Source organism: Rhyacophila brunnea, unplaced genomic scaffold, assembly GCF_057557595.1.
Source record: "Rhyacophila brunnea isolate RB1 unplaced genomic scaffold, BYU_Rbru_1.0 scaffold_16, whole genome shotgun sequence".
NCBI lineage: Eukaryota > Metazoa > Arthropoda > Insecta > Trichoptera > Rhyacophilidae > Rhyacophila > Rhyacophila brunnea.
Genome location: NW_028232816.1, coordinates 285,460 through 308,546, shown reverse-complemented (window position 1 = coordinate 308,546; position 23,087 = coordinate 285,460). Strand labels below are relative to the sequence as shown.

General features: G+C 34.3%; 1 protein-coding gene and 1 long non-coding RNA gene across 2 annotated transcripts; one reads left to right on the top strand and one right to left on the bottom strand.

Annotated features, from left to right (window-relative positions):
• Nucleotides 1-1,895: 1,895 nt before the first annotated feature.
• On the bottom strand, nt 1,896-11,846 carry LOC147074092 (uncharacterized). Its single transcript, XR_015070189.1, has 3 exons — nt 11,711-11,846; nt 9,396-9,548; nt 1,896-2,228 (listed from the first exon to the last, which is right to left on the bottom strand). It is a non-coding gene; the product is annotated as an uncharacterized LOC147074092 (long non-coding RNA).
• An 899-nt stretch (nt 11,847-12,745) lies between these two features.
• LOC147074091 (uncharacterized) lies at nt 12,746-21,055 on the top strand. The gene is made up of 5 exons (XM_085943887.1): nt 12,746-12,911; nt 13,676-13,834; nt 14,703-14,828; nt 18,959-19,485; nt 20,878-21,055. Exons 1-5 carry the CDS (start codon nt 12,765-12,767, stop codon nt 21,053-21,055), a joined length of 1,137 nt encoding a protein of 378 aa, XP_085800013.1. The 5' UTR covers nt 12,746-12,764.
• The last annotated feature ends 2,032 nt before the right edge of the window (nt 21,056-23,087 follow it).

Below are 23,087 nucleotides of genomic sequence, written 5' to 3'. Positions count from 1 at the left end.
GTAATATTTATATCAAACAATTTTCAATATCGCCGCGGCGGCGATAGCACGAAGACAGCGCGTTCGGCTGCCAAGTTGAAGTTCGGAGGTTCGAATCCACTTGTGGGTGTGTATTTTTTCTTGTGAAAATAAACGATTATTGGCGGGGAGCAGCATATTATATATGTACGTCTTTAATCTATGGGCGCATGCGGCCGCCATGACAGGACAGCATATTGATTCGCATATAATTTCAAAAAAAGTATTACTTCAAAAATATTATTCTATCTATAAAATATCGAAAGTTATGCATGATTTTAATTGCATAATTTTAGATAATATTTTATAGATGAACGAGTATTTTTTGACTATTATTAATTGTGATTTCGTGTCGCAGGGTTAATCCGGTAAAGGTAGTCTTATTTCAATGAAAATAAATATGTATGACTGACAAAGTTTAGTGTGCACTATTTATGTCATGTTGTGAACGTCTTAAACTTATAATTTGTAATGTCCACCATATGTTGAAAATAAAAAAGAAATAAATGGCGGATCTTAAGAGCCATCCTCCATCTTTCGCCAATGCTTCGTACTTACTAGAATAGCAGAAAATAGATTTATAATAATACATCGGTTTTCAATACAATGGATAAAATATCTTTACTAATGACATGGTTCTAAACGTTAGGTATGATAATATTTATTTATGAACTTATGCATCCAGCATGTCTCTTTTTGTGGTTCTTCAATTTCCTAAATACTGTACACGAGTAATTACAGAGGTCGCACTTAAAGGGCTTTACAACAGAATGAGTCATATTGTGTACCTTCATGTCAATAGAGCGTGCACTACAATAAATACACTGGCCACATTTAAATAGCTTTTCACCAGTATGTGACATTTCGTGTATTTTCATGGTGTCAGAACGATTGCACGAGTAATTACTAGTTTTACATTCAAATTAATTTACACTCGAATGAATCATTTTGTGTCTTTTCATGCTGTCAGATCTACTGCAAGAGAATTTACACGTGCCACATTCAAATTTCTTTACACCCGAATGAGTCATTTTGTGTCTTTTCATTAAAGAACATGTTATACACGAGTAATAACAAATTTCACATTTAAATAGCTTTTCACCGGTATGGGTCATTTTGTGTATTTTCATTTGATCAAATCGTATGCACGAGTAATTACATTCGGTACATTTAAATGAATTTTCACCAAAATGAGTCATTTTGTGTTTTTTCAAAGCACCAGATGATATACATGAAAGATCACATTGGTCACATTTAAATAGCCTTTCACCAACATGCGTCATTTTGTGTTTTTTCATCGCGCTAGATGTTACACACGAGTAACCACATCGATCGCAAACAAATGGCTTTATACCAGAATGAATCATTTTGTGTGAGTTCATCCTACTAGATTGTGAGCATGAATAATCACACTGGTCACATTTAAATGGCTTTTCACCAGAATGAGTCATTTTATGCGTTTTCAGATCACTAGATGTTATAGAAGAGTAATTACATTGGTCACATTTAAATTGCTTCTCACCAGAATGAGTCATTTTGTGTCTTTTTAAAACACTAAATGTTATAGAGGAGTAATTACATTGGTCACATTTAAATCGCTTCTCGCCAGAATGAATCATATTGTGTATTTTCATCGAAAAAGATGCAGAGCACGAGTAATTACACTGATCACATTTAAATGGCCTCTCACCAGAATGAGTCATTTTGTGTCTTTTTAGAACACTAAATGTTATAGAGGAGTATTTACATTGATCACATTTAAATGGCTTCTCACCAGAATGAATCATATTGTGTATTTTTATGTCATGAGACCTCACAGATGTGTAGTTACATTGATCACATTTAAATAGCCTTTTACCGGAATGAGTTATTTCGTGTTCTTTTGCCTTGTGAAGCTTTAGAAAATATAACGATGCAAAAAAATCAAAACAAATACAGCATACAAAATTCTTGCTATGAATAGATCTTCTCTCTATTTTTATGACAGCTTCTAATAATAAATCTGGATATTTGACGGTGGATGGTAATTGGTTACAATTAGTAGTACGGCTGACGGCGTCTACACTAGTAATCGTTTCATGTAGCCCCAATTCTTTTTTAATGTCTTGCTCGTCAATCTGTATTTCATCGTATGGCTCTTGTAGTTGTGATATTTTTCTTGACAATCCGAGACTATCCGTATACTTCAAGGCAGAGATTGAAGGGGTCAACTGAAAACCATGGAGTACTGCATTCAATTTGATTCAAATTCTAAATTAGCATTGTAAAAACATATAATAATGTTGAGATGCATTACAGGGTGAAGTCTATAGGAATTTTCTATGTGTATAGAATTTCATCATTTGAGAGGCTTAATGTTAGACACATTTACTAATGGTCTAGGATGATTTGGCGCAGGGACAATTGGGCACCACGCAATCGATTGAAATTCAAAAATAAATAGACGTTCGTAAATTATATGATGCTTTTGCAACTGTGGATTTATTTGTTTAGCTAGAGTTACTAATCATAAACATTAATAATCAAAAAAATATCAGTAGCTTGATGCTGAGTACCTCCGCTACACGGAAGTACATTGGAACAAGTATATGTCGAAATTGCATCGGACGGGAATCGAACCCGGGCCGCCCGCGTGGGAGGCGAGCATTCTACTGCTGAACGACCGAATTGCATATCGGCTGTTGTTTTATAAAATGTTATTTTGCATATTGCAATATGTATTCACTTATTAACGTATATTAAATATTAATAGTTAAAAATATAAATGAATAATTTAAGAAATACATATTAATAAAATAAAATACAAAAAGTTGCATCGGCTGGGAATCGAACCCGGGCCGCCTGCGTGGCAGGCGAGCATGCTACCACTGAACGACCGAATTGCATATCGGCTGTTTTTATATTTTATAGAATCTTATTTTACATATTACAATACGTATTCACTTATTAACGTATATTTAGTATTAATATTAAGGTTAAATATAAATAAATAAATTAAGAAATACATATTAATAAAATAACATATAAAAATAAAATAAAATACAGAAAGTTGCATCCGCCGGGAATCGAACCCGGGCCACCCGCGTGGCAGGCGAGCATGCTACCACTGAATGACCGAATTGCATATCGGATGTTATTATATTTTATAAAATGTCATTTTGCATATTACAATATGTATTCACTTATTAACGTATATTAGATATTAATATTAACGTTTAAAAAATAAATTTAAATAAAATATAAAAAATATTTGTCGGAAGATGGATGGACTCAAACCCATGCGAATTTGAATATTAGACCTTGAAAAATTATAATAAAATGTTCCTAAGCGGTCACCCATCCAAGTTGTAGTCGCGCTCGATGTTGCTTAACATCGGTGATTGAATAACAAGCTTTAAGAGCCCTGCTAGGGTAAGCGTAACGATGACGCGAAAAATGTTGTTAAAATAGTTATAGTAACATCACAGTTGAATTTATGCACACAATTTGAATATCGTGGCCAGCAGTAAAAAATATATATGACGAAATAAGTATCCAGAGTTACTTCGCCAACAGGTATTATTTTGGTATTTGAAAAACAAGGCATTCTCAAGGAAAACAAAAATCACCATATTTATATAAAACTCGCTGCGCCCCGTTTTAACGAGGGGAAAACTAGGCACCCAGCAAACAGGATGCGATAAATATGGATATCATTAAGGAGAGTTTTTAGAAGAATCTTTAGAGCTGTTCAAAATGGGTTTGGGTCGAAATCCCGAAGGCCGAAATCCCGAATGCCAAAATCCCGAATGGCCGAAATCCCGAAAGCCAAGATCCCGAATGGCCGAAATCCCGAATGGCCGTAATCCCGAAGGCCGAAATCCCGAAAAATAAAAAAATATAAACAGTATTAATTTACAACCAGCGGTACCCCAAAAGGCGGCGCTTTTTCTAGAATTGTATAATTTAAAAAGATAATTAATATTGTAGCATTAAAAACTATTATTAATTATGAAATGAAGCAAAAACACAATTTTCAACCAGCGGCTCCCCAAAAGGCGGCGCTTTTTCTAGAATAGTATAATTTAACTAGATAATTAATATAGTAGTATTAAAAACTATTATTAATTATGGAATGAAGCAAAAACATAATTTTTAACCAGCGGCACCCCAAAAGGCGGCGCATTTTCTCGATTGTATAATTTAACTAGTTAATTAATATAGTAGTATTAAAAACTATTATTGATTATGGAATGAAGCAAAAACATAATTTTCAACCAGCGGCACCCCAAAAGGTGGCCCTTTTTCACGATTGTATAATTTAACTAGATAATTAATATAGTCATATTAAAAACTATTATTAATTATGGAATGAAGCGAAAACATAATTTTCAACCAGCGGCACCCCAAAAGGCGGCGATTTATCTCGATTGTATAATTTAACTAGATAATTGATATAGTAGTAACCAGCGGCACCCCAAAAGGCGGCACTTTTTCTTGAGTGTGTAATTTAACAAAATAAATAAAATAATAATAATAATTATATGTTATGCGAAATAAAAAAGATGATATGACAATATTAATATCAAATAAACACATTTTTTTATTTATTTGGCAAATACAAGAGCTATTCATGAGAGGTACACAGTACACATCTATTATTTAAAATATTTATTAAACATACTAATAATAATAATAAAAACTAATGTTAACACTTATTTTAAAAGGAAATACTATGCGCAATTTTACGGAGGTAGTCCATTAATGATCGATTTTCCCGATCATTTACAACCATCATTATTTTACAATCCCGATCGATTGTTGTCTTCTTACGATTTGGGGGGGCGGGGTTCACCCCGAAGAATGGATTCTACTTGGCTTTCCATTTGATACTGTTCTTTTTGAAACTCCTCGATAATTCTATATACACCAACGTGTGCACGTCCGACCAAGTTTTCCCACCTTCTATGCCAAGCTTCGATGTAATTTTGCATACGTGGTATTCCAACTTGCATTGAGTCGTAAACTGACCAAAGAATTGGTGGAAATAATGGTGGGGCGCAAACAGCATTACCATTGCGTAAATGACGTCTTATTCGCCCGTGAACGTAGTTTTCTTCAAACCACTGGGCAATATCAGCAGCTTCTGGTGGCAAATGAGGCTTAATGGCTTCAAATGCTTCAGGAATAATTTTTGTTGGTAAAAATGCCATTGCAAACAAATGGCGCAGTATCAGGCTAAATTCTTCGTCTGTGCCGTATCGAGGTTTCAAGTTTGAAATTCACTTTTCGATGCGTTGATTGCAGCCAATTCTAGATCTGTTAAAATAGTCGGTGGCTTCAATACTATTTCATGTCCTTCGGCAAAGTCAATTTAATCTTGAAACATCTGTTTATAACATTCTTCGCTTTTGCTGGTCATTAGCACGTACACCAACGGTAAACATCGATAATTTTCAAAACCGACTGGTGCGTGAATTGTATATAAGTGATAAAATATGGTTGGGACAGTTTTAAATATACCGTCCATTATCCAATACTGGGCCCGTGATAGCCGCTCCACATTTAATTTTGTGGTAAACAGGAAAATTTTATTATCTCCTATTGTAGATTCTTTCAATAAAAATAATTCGTTATTTAATCTTTTACGCAGATAAACTGGAATAACGATTTGATCCAGTGACTGAGGCTCTGTTGGTCGGTCTGCTTGTCGTATTCGTTTTATCACTTTGCGAAGAGCGTTTTTTGATGGCATGTATGGCTGAATCTGCTGAGAGGCGGTAACATTGTTTGTTTGAATAATCTGACAAGGCAGATTATTCGTATCCTTTGCGTGTACTTTGATTTGTTCAATAATTTGAGCAACAGCGGCGGGACTCGACTCCGGAGCGTGATTATGAGGCGTGACGTTTTGAAGATGATGTTGCTCATTCAAATATTTTGTAATTGCTCTGCCTTTAATATAATTTGATTTTCTTTTTTCACAACTCCAGTAATACATGTCTACACATTGTTTGTCTTTCACCATTAAATATCCACCCACGTTGATTTTAACATTCCTTTTTTGAGAGGGAGTAATTTCACAAATATCGTTCATTTTCACTAGATGGATAGCTTGACACTGAAATGTAAATATTATTATGCGCTTTATATAAGTCAGAAAAAAGATTAAAAATTATCTCTAAACAATATTTACATTACAACTAAGTGTAGATACATAAATACACAAACAACTTATTGAGCTTATGTATAATACAGGGTGAATAATATATAACAAATGGGTGATTTTAAACAACTTTGAAGAATAACACAATTTTTATTTTCTTACTTATTGATATAATATAATATGTTAAAAAATATTCCTCTTAAAACTACATATTGTATGGATGGTCCTTTCAATCTATTTTGGTTACCAAAAAGTTTTTCAACATGTAACGATGGCGCTCTTGTGTAATATATGATTACAGCATTGCCGTTTGCATACTCTAAAAATATGACCCAATGATGCCGTACGGAACGTGAAATTAATATTTTTCAAGTAAGTTTGGTTGGTCTTCAACATTTTAAATTATAATTCGAAAAAAAATTAAAGCCACCTTTTGGGGTGCCGCTGGTTGAAAATTATGTTTTTGATTCATTCCATAAATAATAATAGTTTTTAATACTACTATATTAATTATCTAGTTAAATTATACAATCGAGAAAGAGCGCCGCCTTTTGGGGTGCCGCTGGTTGAAAATTATGTTTTTGCTTCATTCCATAATAAATAATAGTTTTTAATACTACTATATTAATTATCTAGTTAAATTATACAATCGAGAAAAAGCGCCGCCTTTTGGGGTGCTACTGGTTGAAAATTATGTTTTTGCTTCATTCCATGATTAATAATAGTTTTTAATAATACTATATTAATTATCTAGTTAAATTATACAATCGAGAAAAAGCGCCGCCTATTGGGGTGCCACTGGTTAAAAATTATGTTTTGCTTCGTTACATAATTAATAATAGTTTTTAATATGACTATATTAATTATCTAGTTAAATTCTACAATCGAGATAAAGCGCCGCCTTTTGGGGTGCCGCTGGTTGAAAATTATGTTTTTGCTTCATTCCATAATTAATAATAGTTTTCAATACTACTATATTAATTATATAATTAAATTATATAATCGAGATGAAGCGCCGCCTTTTGGGGTGCCGCTGGTTGAAAATTATGTTTTTGCTTCATTCCATAATTAATAATAGTTTTAAATACTACTATATTAATTATCTAGTTAAATTGTACAATCGAGAAAAAGTGCCGCCTTTTGGGGTGCCGCTGGTTGAAAACTATGTTTTTACTTCATTCCATTATTAATAATAGTTTTTAATACTAATATATTAATTATCTAGTAAAATAATACAATCGAGAAAAAGCGCCGCCTTTTGAGGTGCCGCTGGTTGAAAATTATGTTTTTGCTTCATTCCATAATTAATAATAGTTTTAAATACTACTATATTAATTATCTAGTTAAATTGTACAATCGAGAAAAAGTGCCGCCTTTTGGGGTGCCGCTGGTTGAAAACTATGTTTTTACTTCATTCCATTATTAATAATAGTTTTTAATACTAATATATTAATTATCTAGTAAAATAATACAATCGAGAAAAAGCGCCGCCTTTTGGGGTGCCGCTGGTTGAAAATTATGTTTTTGCTTCATTCCATAATTAATAATAGTTTTTAATACTACTATATTAATTATCTAGTTAAATTATACAATCGAGAAAAAGTGCCGCCTTTTGGGGTGCCGCTGGTTGAAAACTATGTTTTTACTTCATTCCATTATTAATAATAGTTTTTAATACTAATATATTAATTATCTAGTAAAATTATACAATCGAGAAAAAGCGCCGCCTTTTGGGGTGCCGCTGGTTGAAAATTATGTTTTTGCTTCATTCCATAATTAATAATCGTTTTTAATACTACTATTTTAATTATCTAGTTAAATTCTACAATCGAGATAAAGCGCCGCCTTTTGGGGTGCCGCTGGTTGAAAATTATGTTTTTGCTTCATTCCATAATTAATAATAGTTTTTAATACTATTATATTAATTATCTAGTTAAATTATACAATCGAGAAAAAGCGCCGCCTTTTGGGGTGCCGCTGGTTGAAAATAATACTGTTTATATTTTTTTATTTTTCGGGATTTCGGCCTTCGGGATTCCGGCCTTTCGGGATTTCGGCCATTCGGGATTTCGGCTTTCGGGATGTCGGCATTCGGGATTTCGGCCATTCGGGATTTCGGCATTCGGGATTTCGGTTTTCGGAATTTCGGCCTTCGGGATTTCGTCCGGCACCCGTTCAAAATATGGCATTTGGAGATTAGGGTTTAATTAAAAGCTGTACACACTATATGGGGGTGGAAAAATTATGTGGCATATTATGCAAGTGCAAATTGCGCTGAGTCAGCCATGTGCTTAGAATGTCGGAAGTGATATCGGCAAATAGGCATATGTACGAGGGAAATAGAGGACTTGGACGAAGAAAACTAAGATGGCTGGAAGCATTACTGGAGATTGAAGAATGCTCTGTCAAAGCAACTAGAATATCGGCGCTAGGTCGTCTAGGATAGAGGAATCCTTTTTGAAGAAACCCAAGGCCCGCTAACGGTTGTAGTGCTATAAATGATGATACCTTATCACCGTTTTCCACTTTATAACCAGACTTGCACCGGCGGTGCTAAATGAAGAATGAAGAGGGATAAGGCAGAAGCATATTTCGAAGCCAATATACCTAGAAGTCATTATTGAAAAAATCCTAGAAAGCAAGACTACTGCTGATAAACAGGAATGAAAATCATCACAACGGATAATATTAAAAATAAGTACGAAGCAGATCGATTCATTATTATCAGACAATCAGAACCTCTATGGCAACCAATAATCCAAGCCTTATCAGCATAAAGGACTGCGATATAGGAGCTGAACTCAATTCATTTTCACCTACCTACAGTCAGCCAGTATACAATTATTGGATACTTAGTAAAATAGCTGACTTAAATTATTATAATATTTATTAATTGAGTCTCTCATCGCGCCCCGGACTGAGCATTCTCTGCCGCATCTCATCTTGCATTGTTTAACTGTCGGAAATACTTATATACCAATTATATATTATTTTTCCAGTAATAAAGTCGGAAATCTCAATCCACTCGAGCAAGAACTACCAAAATTTCACCATCGACACCCGAATCCCATACCTCTAAACGCTACGTAAATTTACAATCTATTTTTGAGGAATGCGTAGGACCACTCCGATATGGTAACCCCTGCGTTATGGTATGCATTCCCAGATGTTTTCTTAAGTTTAAGTCATCATTTTCAGTATTTAAAACAAATAAAACATTATATATTATTACCTGGTTTACCGGCTTGCACTCCGAATATGAGCAACCAGCTTGCGGATATTCATAATTGATTCGCCGCACCGTTTCTTCAACGAATTCGTTCGTGATAGCAACTTGTTCTGAATTAATCTCATATTTAACACGGGCCAAGTTCATTTCGAGGCTCTAAAAACAGAAATACATATGTAAATAAATTACATTATGATGAACATTGCATTCGATACGAATAATATGGCTTTACATAGCTGAGACATGTTTTCCGGATGCCGCCGGAGAGTATGAAACTTCGCACCCTTGTGGTACAGCATCAAGGGTCCCGTCGCCGTGGCCGGATCTCTCTCACACGGCTGCGATACTACAAAAGTGATCTACGCGCTGCAGGTCTGGCATGGCGAGAGGCGCGAGAGTTGGCGATGTACCGAGGGAAGAGGCGCGAACTTGTGCTTTCCCTATGCGTTGTGGAGTGACAGGGTGAAAGTAGAAGAATGTTACAATGTTGTAAGCTATTGAGTCATTTTATGGAGATTCTAACGTCCAAACTACATAAACGCACATCAATCGGTTAAAAGTTAGTATTTACCATAGACGAATTAAATAAAGAGAGGGGCAAGGAATCGGCTTTCCATACAACTGAATGAAGCAGGCCAACAATACCCGACAACTTACGAGAAATAGCGTCACGGAGTATTTACTTTGGTCATTTTAACGTACCCATATAATTGATAATGTTAACCTTAATTTTGCCGCAAATTGATTACCAGCCTGCCTCACCATACTTTTTTATATAACCTGCCTGCTTCACCATACTTTCATATAACCTGCCGCCCCTAGGTATTTACCGATTTATCTTCCTTCCTATGAATTGCTTTCAAATGAAAATGACTAACTAACTGACAATAAATAAGGCTACATGAGACATAATCTAATAATTATTCTTACTGAAGTTTCTATGAAACAATGTCAAATATATTAATTACAATGGTAGAACATGCACATTTCAATATACTATCAACATTCTTATACCCCGTTTACACGTGCATGGATTTACTGCTGTACGTAATTATTATCGCGGCAATGTCAAAAAAAATGCACGGGCAAATTGCAACATAGCATGCACGCAGCGAATTCTCTCCCGACAATTGCCTGCGCAGTAGAACGACAGTGGCGAACCTCGCGATAAAAGAACGAACTACACCGCGCAAAGACACAGTTTGAGTAATGTTTGAGGCTTTCACGGTTGTTGTTTTTTTATCGTAGTAGATTTTTGGGTTTCCACCATGTGTCCTTCTTCCTTCTTTACTCGACGTTCGGGCTCGTTGCAGAGGCCATTATCAAGAGATGATATGTTTTGTGATGAAAATGTAGTGTAGGTAGGTATGTGAATGTAAACATTGCTAAAAGAATGTCAAAAGGAATCCGATTAGCTAAGAGCAATAACTCAAAGAGTAATCTGTCAATCGTTACGACCAGGGTCCCGGTCGATTATTCGATTTTGCTGATAGTGTCGGAAGACATGACGTTTTTAACCGTAATCTATCATCCTAATTAATATTTTCAGGGTTTCAATGGCTTCCTTTACCAATGTGCGCAATATCCTTTATTCCGACTCAATATCTTGGTTTCAAAGTCAAATTTGTGTCCTGTATCCATCGAGTGCTTGGCAATTGCTGACACCGTGTAATGTTTAAGTCGGTATGCCCTCTCGTGTTCATTCACACGGTTATTTACTGTTCTAGAAGTTTGGCCTATATACTTTTATCATCTCTTGATAATGACCTATGCAACGAGCCCGAAACGTCGAGTAAAGAAGGAAGAAGGACACACGGTGGAAACCCAAAAATCTACTACGATACACATTTTGAGGTTAACAATTTTTCACGATTGTCAAATGTACCATAAAATGACAAAATCGCGCCTCGCTTACTCTTGAAGAATGAGATTGGCGAGACAGTCGGCATTTTTACGCGTAAAAAGTTATAATAGCGATGGTTTAAAGTGCATACTATTGGTTAAAGTAAATCCATGCATGTGTACAGGCGCTTTTAGTTTCCATCAGTAGCAAGCCCATATTATGCTCTATGGTCACACGCTTGGGTTAGTTGCAAAGTCACAATATAGGTAGGTAGTCTTTTAGCTCGGCATTACTAATAAATACAGAAGAGAGGGCTCGGGATATTATTACTAATAAGTAGGTAATACATTATCATAAGCAGGTGTTGACGTCTTTAATCGCACGCGCGTAGTTAGGTTACAATATCGAACGTTTAGGTGAAGGCTATTTAAGATTTAATCGTTCTAAATAAAATAATAAGTTCAGAATAACTTACCTCAAAAGTGATGCTGGCATTATCATCGTTCTCTTGCTTAATGTACGTCACAATATTGATGACTGGACTGTTTGGATTCAACATTGGCACCACATTATACCTATGCTGCGGTACTGTTTCAGCTGCGAAATCATTTAATTCGCTTTTTATATGCATTTTATGTAATTAAGCCGAGAATCTGTCACGAAACAACGTGGCTTTCCAAATAATATTATCTATGATAGCAGCCATCAGTGTTGCCATCTTTTCCAAATGGAATTATAGTATAGAGCCTCCAAAATTATAGTATTTGGGAAATTATATAGTACGCGCTGTCATCTCTTGAAAATGTATAGGATTATTGTTTCTCGGAAAATAATAACGGAGAATTTGAGAAATTCCGAGACCGCTTTTTATTTAGGTATGCACCAACCTCTTCCGATCAAAAATGCATACAGAAGAATCGAAAAATTTCATTTTTATACCAGTCAAGGGATTTTTTACGCTATTCGAGCAATTTTTTTTCAAAGTACTCCAAATCTTTATTCGCTATTAGATCAGGGCTCGAAATGGACTGGAGCGCACCGGAGCGCTGTTCCGGTTCGTGAACTCGGTAAAATTATCGCTCAGTCTCGTGAAAAAAATAATTTGACTGAGCTAGATAGGCTACATAACTTTTATAAAGTACACATAAATTTGATACCTAATTAGATATCTTTAGAAAATTGTCGAGTGCTCCGGTTCGTAAACTTTTCCATTTCGAGCGCTGTATTAGATTATGGTTTTTTATACAAAATATTAATTAGCGTACCTACCTATCCATTATTAAGTGTTTGTTATACTAGATGGGTAGGTGATAAGGTGTTCTATTGAATTGTATTAATTTAATATAATATAAATTTAAAACAACTTCTGTAAACCTTGTCCGTGTGTATTTTCTCGGAATATAATTTTCAGTACCTATTTCGGCCATAGATAATTATTATACGTGTTGCGGCAACACTTCTCTATAATGAATATACCTTGAATGGATCCGGTTTGTCACGTTGTTCCTGACATAATATTTACCATTAAAATGGACGTAAAGCGAGAATGTGATGGAGAACAATCTGATACAGAAGGCAAACATTTGTTTGATACACAGACTAGCCATCCAATCAGCCCGGAAGTCCGCACTCGTGTAAAGCAGGCGAAAGCAGACGTTTCAAGTTGCAGTTTCGAGGTTAGTTTTGGGAAACTGATTTTTTTTACAATAACTCTGTATTGCGAATAACAACGATTAATATATTGTTATAATAAATGTTGCTTTTTCTACAAACAATGTAAGACATACGATGATATTAAACGTGGCTTTAAAAAATGACTTAGGTAGTTATTCAATTTGATAGCTACGATACATTTGTGATATAGGCTAGGTTACTTACTAATTCAAGTGATTATAATTATTATTATACGTTGTTATATGGATATTCGATGAAGTTTTTGTATTTCGAGGTTAGTTTTTTGAAACTGTTTCCTACAACCTCTTTCACAATCATTAATTTGAAATAACAACGATACGTATAAGATTATTCATTATTATGTTGCGTTTTTGACAAAATATGTAGGAACATTACGACTATATTAAACATTGTTTCAAGAAATACAGGTAATGGTGCCTTTTATAGCTTTCTTTTTAGACTAAACATAACCTGACCTTACCTAATCTAACCTAACCCAACCTTACTGTGTGATAATGCTGTATCGAAATGTATGAAAATATCAAACTTTAAATTATTGGATCTGAAAGCATCTCCGCCGACAGAAAAGGGTATTTAATTTAATTGTCTACGTGGAATAAACTGTTTCCGCCAACAAAATGATAAATAGTTATGCGGTCATCTGCGGCACTATAATACATTTATTATATACCTTCCTACTAATTTATAGTGATGGTAATTATAGTTAGCTGAAACTGGTTTTACTGTGTTACTTTGCCTCTTTCAGTTTCTTAAAGCGGACCTATCTGATATAAAGTCTGAGACAAATGATCAACCAGCCGTCATCAAGCGCGAGATTATCGAAGATATAATTGACACATCATATTGTGATAATGAAGATCCTCAACCTGGTTGTTCGTATTCAGATTTCAGACCATTACATCAGGTTCGTTTAATAAAATTGTATAACGTGTTAGTTTTCTTTCTTTGGTGCATTCTTATATCGAAGGTTGGAATTTGAAATATATGTTTTAAACTTAGAGCCGTTTCACACGCGACACCATTGTCTCGAGACGCTGCATGAATGGACGTGTTCAGACGGAAAAACACGTTCGTCAAGTTCATTTATATGTATAATTATGCAGTGTTTAGACTGTTCAAAGAGAGACACCGGTGTTCAGACACCAGTGTCTCGTGTGAAACGACCCTTCATAGTGAACTCTTTTTAAAATGCATGCGTGAGCTTGTCTCATTCAGTGTTTGTGGTGTGGTTTCGGGTTATTGTCTCCCATTATGCTTAAAGTATGATATACCACCAATTTATATGGGAAAAAAACAGGTAACTGTAATATAAAAGCCATCGCTGTAGACAAATATTCTAAATCAGAGTATTTTATGGCGGTCAAGCCTTAAAAATCAGATTTAATAATGCGTATCGACGCTACGACTGCAATATTGGATGTGCGTTATAGTGACGTAACAGATTTTAATGCATATTATTATCATACAGACGTAACTATTGACACATGTTTATCCCATATTTTTCCATACCTCACATCTATGTGTAGCCTGTTATACTACCCTGGTTCGAATAGTGTAAAAAAATCAAAACCTTACGAGTGGCTTTAATATAACACGGTATGGGTGCATGTTGGATATCATGCGACAAAAGCTAAACAAATGAGATGGCATTGGGCCAGAATGACACTTGCCAAATACAGTTATACATAAGTGGAAAAAAGACCTGTGGAATGCCTACTCTGGCTGAACATAATGGTGATATTTTTTCATAATATTAATAATGTTATTTTCAGAATCGCGAAAACAGTCTGATCCATATAAAGTCTGATAATGTGGGAGTGGTCATTAAAGAAGAATTTGTTGTCAACGCAATCCGCCAAATCAATTTTAAATGTGACTGCTCTGATCCATTAGAACAGGTATGTTCAAATTATTAAGTATAAATGTTTTTAAGCCCGATAGAACTTTAAATTGTAAAAAAATAGCACAAGATCTTAGACTATAGATACATACAGATGCCACCCATTGCATTGCTAAATGAAGCTGCGAGCCGTGCGTTTGGTTTGTGCGCGAGCGAAAGCATTCATATACAAATGTTTGAGACTATAGACCATTTGCTAGTGCTCGCACTGGACGCTCATAAATAAAATATAATTTTCTATTTTTTTTACGTTATATAGTATTTTTAAGCGGTCAAAATGCAACCATTAGGTAACTATATCCATAATTCAAGTTATTTTAAAGAAACACGTTCAATTGATATGAAAATATATAATAATATACAAATAAATTATCACGAACATGTATCAACTTACCTATTAAACGTAATACCATCTTCTTCCGTATCAGTACGGCTACCACATTTTAATACAACACACAGAACCGTCTTTTCTACTTAAGGGGGGACATGCTCGTCGAAGGTCAAAATTGAGTTTTTATTGTATTTTCAAACCATGATCCTCGACACTCCTTAAACGTTGTAGATAATCTATTTATATAATTTTGAAGCCTTATTATCCTTTATAGTTATTTTAAACATTTGATGACTGCATAAAGTATTTTTGTTACATAAAATAGTATTCTTTTAAACCTCTCGCTCTAATGTTTTAGAATATAGTCATATTTCGGTACATAACTGTGCAGTGGTTTTAAGATTTTTTACATTTATTATTTTTTAAACGCATTTATAAAACCATTAGCATAATTAATTAAGAGATAATTTTTGTAAAATATTCACGATAAAAAATTATTTTGATAATCTCTGTGAACCCAAATTTGACAAGAATTAGGCATTTTATTATTCAAAAAATCGGCAAGATTAACACATTCGAAGATGATTCTAAAGATATTTATTATAAGCTATGTCTTTGAGCATTCAAGTGTGATAAACATCTTATGAATAATGATTGCTTTATAATAATTATTGACCTAAGAATAAGGTAGTGTTTTTTTGAAATACGCCATTCCTTTTGTCATTCCCCAGTAGTTAAGCTACAACATACGGCCGTAGCCATAAATTGACAAACTATAATTGAAGTAGGGAGTAAAATGATATTGACGCGCGTGTTTGAACATGTACCGTTTAAAAAAAAAATTAAAAAAATTCGGTTAGGTACATGTTCAAACACGCGCGTTAACATAATTTTACTCCCTACTTTAATTATAGTTTGTCAATTTATGGCTACGGCCGTATGTTGTAGCTTAATCACTAGGGAATGACAAAAGAAATGGCGTATTTCAATAAAACACTACCTTATTCTTAGGTCAATAATTATTATAAAGCAATCATTATTCATAAGATGTTTATCACACTAGAATGGTCAAAAACATAGCTTATAATAAGTATCTTTAGAATCATCTTCAAATGTGTTAATCTTGCCGATTTTTTGTATAATAAAATGCCTAATTCTTGTCAAATTTGGGATCACAGAGATTATCAAAATATTTTTTTATCGTGAATATTTTACAAAAATTATCTCGTAATAAATTATACTAATGGTTTTATAAATGCGTTTAAAAATTAATAAAAATAAAAAATCTTAACACCACTGCACAGTCATGTACCGAAATATGACTATATTCTAAAACATTAGAGCGAGAGGTTTAAAAGAATACTATTTTATGTAACAAAAATACTTTATGCAGTCATCAAATGTTTAAAATAACTATAAAGGATAATAAGGCTTCAAAATTATATAAATAGATTATCTACAACGTTTAAGGAGTGTCCAGGATCATGGTTTGAAAATACAATAAAAACTCAATTTTGACCTTCGACGAGCATGTCCCCCCTTAATTAACTAAAATATTTACCACTGACTTTATGTTTAACACAAAAAATATCAATTTTAGCAACACGCGCTCGCAGATTATCGACGCTTAGTTAAGCAACCAATTAAGATTTGGCGTTGAAACCATAGCAAACTATCTCACGCATCTGTAAACCTTTAATCCTACTCTAGCGCGTGTCGCAGAGATTATAAGGGTGCCGAATACTTTCTCACTCGCACTTATGCATCGTTTTTGTTCAGGCCTTGCACAAGATAAATTTTGATAGTTTTTTTTTAATTCGAAAGACACATGCATGGCATTAACATTTTTAAATGGTTAAGGGCATATGGCCACGGCAGCTGTTCTCAACGAAGCAAATACTGGTCGCTCAATTTAGACCACTTTTTTTCGTGCACTGCCATTTGTATAACAAGAAATTGGCTTTCAATGCACCAATTGTTGTTTAACTATCGGAATCAGCCATTAACTTCGCGAACCCGCTCCATGAAATATCGCCTGTCTTTGGAGATCAATAATTGACATGTTCATATATTGAATTTATTTATCTCCAAAATTTGATATCGATATGTCGATGACTGCAAGCTGTCGCCGTATGGCAATTAGTACTACCCGTTTTTACACATTTCGTCCGGATGATCTTTTTTCTTAGATGCTGTTTTGGATACCTCGCATTTATTATCGAGGTTTCTTTTAGGACTTTGGCACGCAAACTAGTCTACTTAATGCTAGTCAAATGAAAATTGTCGGGCATTGTTAATTTGAATTCGGCGAGGGTCTATGACACCGCCTTGAAAAAACCCTGGAAAATTCATTTTAGCAAAAGGCGGTGGTGATTCTGATGAATATTTTGTCGTATTCATTGGGAACTGAGAACTGCAATTTATAGCTGAGTTTTTCCCGTGTTAAAAGAAATGTCGCATATGACTGATATTCTGAGAATATACTTATCCTATCTTATATGGCTGCAATCACTGGATCTGAAAGGCATGAATATCATTACATGTCACCATTTATTATTTTGATTCTTTTTATTACTTACATCAATACAGAAATTAAAAAGTGCATCTCTTCCGGCCTCGTTTGCCATAATCCCCTGAAGGTCTCGGATGTCCGCATCTGCCAGTTGTAATAAAAAGTTCAGGTTGTACCGCTCCTTGCTAAAATTGGACAATTTAGGAGTAAATGTATGACGTCCTGGTCTCGCTTCCGCCGTCGCATGGGCACTTTCCGTCAGATGTTATTTTAAACCGGTGCAGGTATGCTCGCATGAAAACACAGCCTTTATGCACCCTGACGGCTCGTGCTGCTTAAATTGAAGGTAAAAACTTTCGGGTCAATCCCCTGTCGAAGAGTTTAAGTATCGTGAGTTCCATTCGTTGTGCACCATATCTGGAATTTTCGCGTAGCTAAGAGGAAATTTGTTATAAGCTATCGCGGTCTTGGTATCAGAGGCACCATGCTGAGACAATTTGTCGGCTCTTTCATTTTCTTCTATCCCAGTATGTCCTTTTATCCACCTGAAGTGCACCTCGGAGTGGCGCCGTCTCGGTATTGCAGATTAGCTGTGAATAGAAAATACAATCTTGGATTGAGCTTTTGGAGTCCGAATAAATACTAATACTATGGTTTTCGGTGAGCTTTCATCAAATTTTATCTGAGCCTGCCCACTCCAGAGCGCATTGGATGGCATAAAGTTCGGCCTGCATTACCGTACAATAACTAGCAAGGCGGTCCTTCCATATTAAAAAAAAAAATATTGATCAATGTTCCATAACGCAATCTACAGCCTCATTTTGAAGAAATATTGTCCGGCAATGCAATCAGCGTGGAAACTGAACCCAAAAGTCTGTTTTTATGGATGTTAGGAAATTAAGGACATTTATCGATCGGTCTCAATCCATATGCTGCATATTTCTATACTAACAAACCCGTTAAGCGAAAATGGCACCCAAATCACTAAACGCATTTTTGATAGAAAATACAATAATAAAATTATAGGTTTCGTGAAACGACAACTTTCTAGGTAGATTTGGTAAATCTGTTAACGTGACTCTATTCGTGTTGCTTTGCCAGAGTAAACCAATCATAAATGTAAAAAAGTTTACGCGTGTTACACATCGGTTTGACAGTTTACCCTTTTTTAAGTTATATATTAGCAAAAAAAAAAGACGTATTATTTATAACTATTACGACGATAAAATATTTTATTTGTTTTAATATTGTTGAAATAAATATACCAACCCTATTCTTTTTGTAGATTTCTACCCAGCAACGTGTCACATATAATCCAATTGACGTCGTTAAAAAAGAAACGCTTGACAATAACCTGACCAGAAACAACATAACAGATGCAACCAATAAAATGGAAAATATGATACAGCATTCAGAGATAACTATAGATATACAAAGCGTAAAACAGGAAGTTTCGAAATTATACCTGCCAAAAGAGGTTCGAATTGTGTTGAGAAGAGTTACATATTTTCCACGTAATTTTATTTGCAATTGTTGTTATGGAGTGTTTAAATGTGTAAATCATCTTAATAGTCACTACATTTCATGCATAAAGCCTCAGCTTGAAAGGTCATACAAAACGTGCACTGGTGACAACCCAAATCAATGCAAACTGTGTTTTAAAAAATATCTTACAATTGGTAGTCTCAAAAGACATCAATTGACACATACTGGTGAAAAACCATATCAATGCGATGTGTGTTTACAAAAATTTCGTCAAATTAGTGGTCTCAAATTCCATCAAATGAAACATAGTGGTAAAGAACCACACCAGTGCGATGTGTGTTTTAAAAAATTCACGCATAACACACACTGGAGAAAAATCACATCAATGCGATGTGTGTTTAAAAAAATTCCAGCAAAAAAATGTTCTCAAAACACATAAAATGACACATACTGGTGAAAAGCCACATCAATGCGACGTGTGTTTAAAGAATTTCCAGCGGATTGGTGATCTCAAAACACATAAAAAAACACATACTGCCAAAAAACCTCATCAATGCGATGTGTGTTTTAAAAAATTTCTGCATCTTGGTTATCTCAAAATTCATAAAAAGATACATTCTGGTGAAAAAGCATATCAGTGCGATGTGTGTTTTAAAAAGTTCATAGTAAATAGTGATCTCAAAAAACATAAAATGACACATACTAATGAAAAACCACATCAATGCGATGTGTGCTTACAGAAATTTCGTCAAATTAGTGGTCTCAAATTCCATCAAATGAAACATAGCGGTACAGAACCACACCAGTGCGATGTGTGTTTTAAAAAATTCACGCGAATAAATATTCTCAAAATACATAAAATGACACATACTGGTGAAAAACTACATCAATGCGACGTGTGTTTAAAGAATTTCCAGCGGATTGGTGATCTTAAAACACATAAAAAAATTCATCCTGATAAAAAAAAACCTTATCAATGTGATGTGTGTTTTAAAAAATACGTAGGAAATATTGAACTTAAAATACATAAAATGATACATACTGTTGAAAAACCACATCAATGCGATGTATAATTTAAAAATTCACTTTCATTAGTTATCTCAAAATCCATAAAATGAACCATACTGGTGAAAAGCTACATCATTGCGATGTCTGTTTTAAAAAGTTCATAGCAAATAGTGGTCTCAAAAGTCTTAAAAATCACATATCTAAGTACTGATGAAAACCACATCTTGAGATTTACTTCAAACCTAGTACACAAGAAAATACCTAGCTACCAATTTATTGAGATACAGAAGGCTAAACAAAAATTAACAGGATACGTAGCTGCGAAAAATAGAATGTCGTACTATGCACGAAATATCAAAACAAATACTTTAAGTCATCCAAATATCATAGTGATACCACTTCAAATATCACGTCCCAAAAAACACTTCGCTTGTCGAAAAAATGACGACCTAACCATTGTCTGCCAAATTTATTTACTTCACGGCACACTGGTGAATGGAATTTGTTCCGCGGCACACCAAATAAAAATGCATTAAAAAAGGAATGTACCTTATTAATATGAATAAAAGAAATCATAGCTAAGGATGTAGGTAACAATTTTTTTTTTAAATATTTTATCAATATTAAAATATTGTAACGAGCTACGTTACGAAAAATTGTTATCTTTGGTATAATTTCTGTACTAACAACATTTGTGGATTGACGGAGAAGATACACGGGAAGGTTGGTGCAACTGGTAGTTTGCGGAGCGGTAGAAAGAGGAGGGGGGCTGGTGGAAGCAAGCGTCTTTTCTCTTTCTGATGTCAGCTGCGAAGGTGAAAGGTCGTGTTTCTGGGTGCGCTCCACGCAGCGGGCATGCTCTGCGCGCCATAGCGTTTTTATAAAGTGAACTGTGAAGATGGACACTGGAGGAGGCTCGTTTGCGACTGTAAATATATTTGTATTTATGTACTACTTTAACTTTAATGTTCTTAAGATTGTAGTATTTAAATGTGCGAAGGTTAGCTTTAGAATGATTTCCCTGTTGTACCATAGTTTTATGCTGACTGTATTTTATTATTTGTATGACTTGTTTATCTAATACAGTGAGTTCATCAAGTCGAGGACTTTCATTTAATCCATTCTATATCCCAATCTTTCATGGCGGGCTTTTGCAGTTATTCCACGTTAGTGAAAAACTTGCTGGTGCTCAACAAGCGTTCTAAGGCTGGCCCAGGAGTTAATTATTTACACAGGCACTCATTCCGGACTCATATTGAGTCCGGTAGTCCACTCCCTGGTAATCAGTCGAAGGGTGGGTTTCGCTGTGCTGAACAGCGCACTTACTCACTATCCTGAGTTAGCAGTCTTAGCTCTACAACATATCACATCATGCGGAAGGTTGGCAACTTATGGTAAATATGGTGGCAACGGGTAGGTATTTGAGAGGGCCTTTGACAGTAAGCCTCAATAGTTACAAAATTATTATCATTGTTTTACAATATTAATTTTAACATAGGTGGTATTAATTTCATAAGTAAGAACGGTGCAATTGAAATTAAGAAAAAATTCTGTCAAAACGCGTCTCTAAATTAGATAAACAAACACGTAAGTCCTCATCTACCTCCAGTAACCGCTCTCGTTTTTTTTATTTAATTTCCACGAGCGCTGAAAAACTAAATTTGCAAAGATACGACGATCCAAACGGAAACAAAGATTTAATTCCTGATGTAGCTAATCGAGGATATTGACTAAAAAGCGATATCCAAAATGCTGACAACTCTAGCTCAGAAAATGAGGCTTTGTGCACAGGGTCGTTTTTAGATCTATTCAAATTTTCTCTATTAGTGTCAGGTGTGTACCGTCGAATCTTGCGAATGGACTGATGACCCACTGGTACATTTGATTGGCAGGTGATGGAAAATACTTGGAAAATTATGCAAAATAATCATAATTGAGTGTGTCCTAACGACAAAATCGTTTATGGATCTAGTTTAGTGGCATCTATCGGTGTACTTTGTATTAAGTACATGAATGATAAGTATTCTTGTAGGTATGCATATTCACATTCGTAAATAAAATTGCTTATGCCTGAACGTCATCTGATTATGTCAAAATAAATAGTAAGATTACCTATACTAAGTATGTAATTTTAGTTGAAGAGATTTAAATTTAATTATTATACAATATTATTGACTTCTGTTAAGTTGCAATGAAAGTAACTGATGCTGAATTAAATAAGGAACGACGTGAAAAACATCGTTAGATTTGGTTGAAAGAAATAGGATAGAAAGAAAAAAACCAGGAATTTCGGAATAATGCATTCGGCATTTACACTAATAGTAAAAATAATAATATACATATTATATAAATAATTTAAATACTTACTTAAATTAGTAATTTTAAAAGACTTTGAAAAAAACCTTTTTTGTAGTGATGAGTAAAAAACATGTAAAATATAAAAAATCCACGAACCCTAACTAATTATTTAGCATACAATTTTAATTGAGATAAATTTAATATCATACAATTAATTATTGTTGTATCCAAACTGAGATTCATTTTTTTATAAAATTAGACAATAATAGGTAATAAAAATGTACTTAGTTTAAAAAAATGATTTCTGTAATATTTGTAGTACCTACCTAGAGAACCTATATTTTTGATCAATTATTAATTTAATCTTTGAGGTTATTCGCATTTATTTTGTGAAATGTCCATCTAGCTCTTTTTTCTGCACCTCTGCGACTTCTTATTTGATCTTCTTTTAATAACAATATAATCATAAATAGTTTGTTCTTACCGATATTCATGAATGCATAGACTAATATACTTTATATGCGATAATGGTAACCCTAAAATGCCGTGCGCCCCATTGAATGTTTTTTCATACTATCAAAATAATAATGGATATTCATTTTATCTATTGGCCCATGTCATTT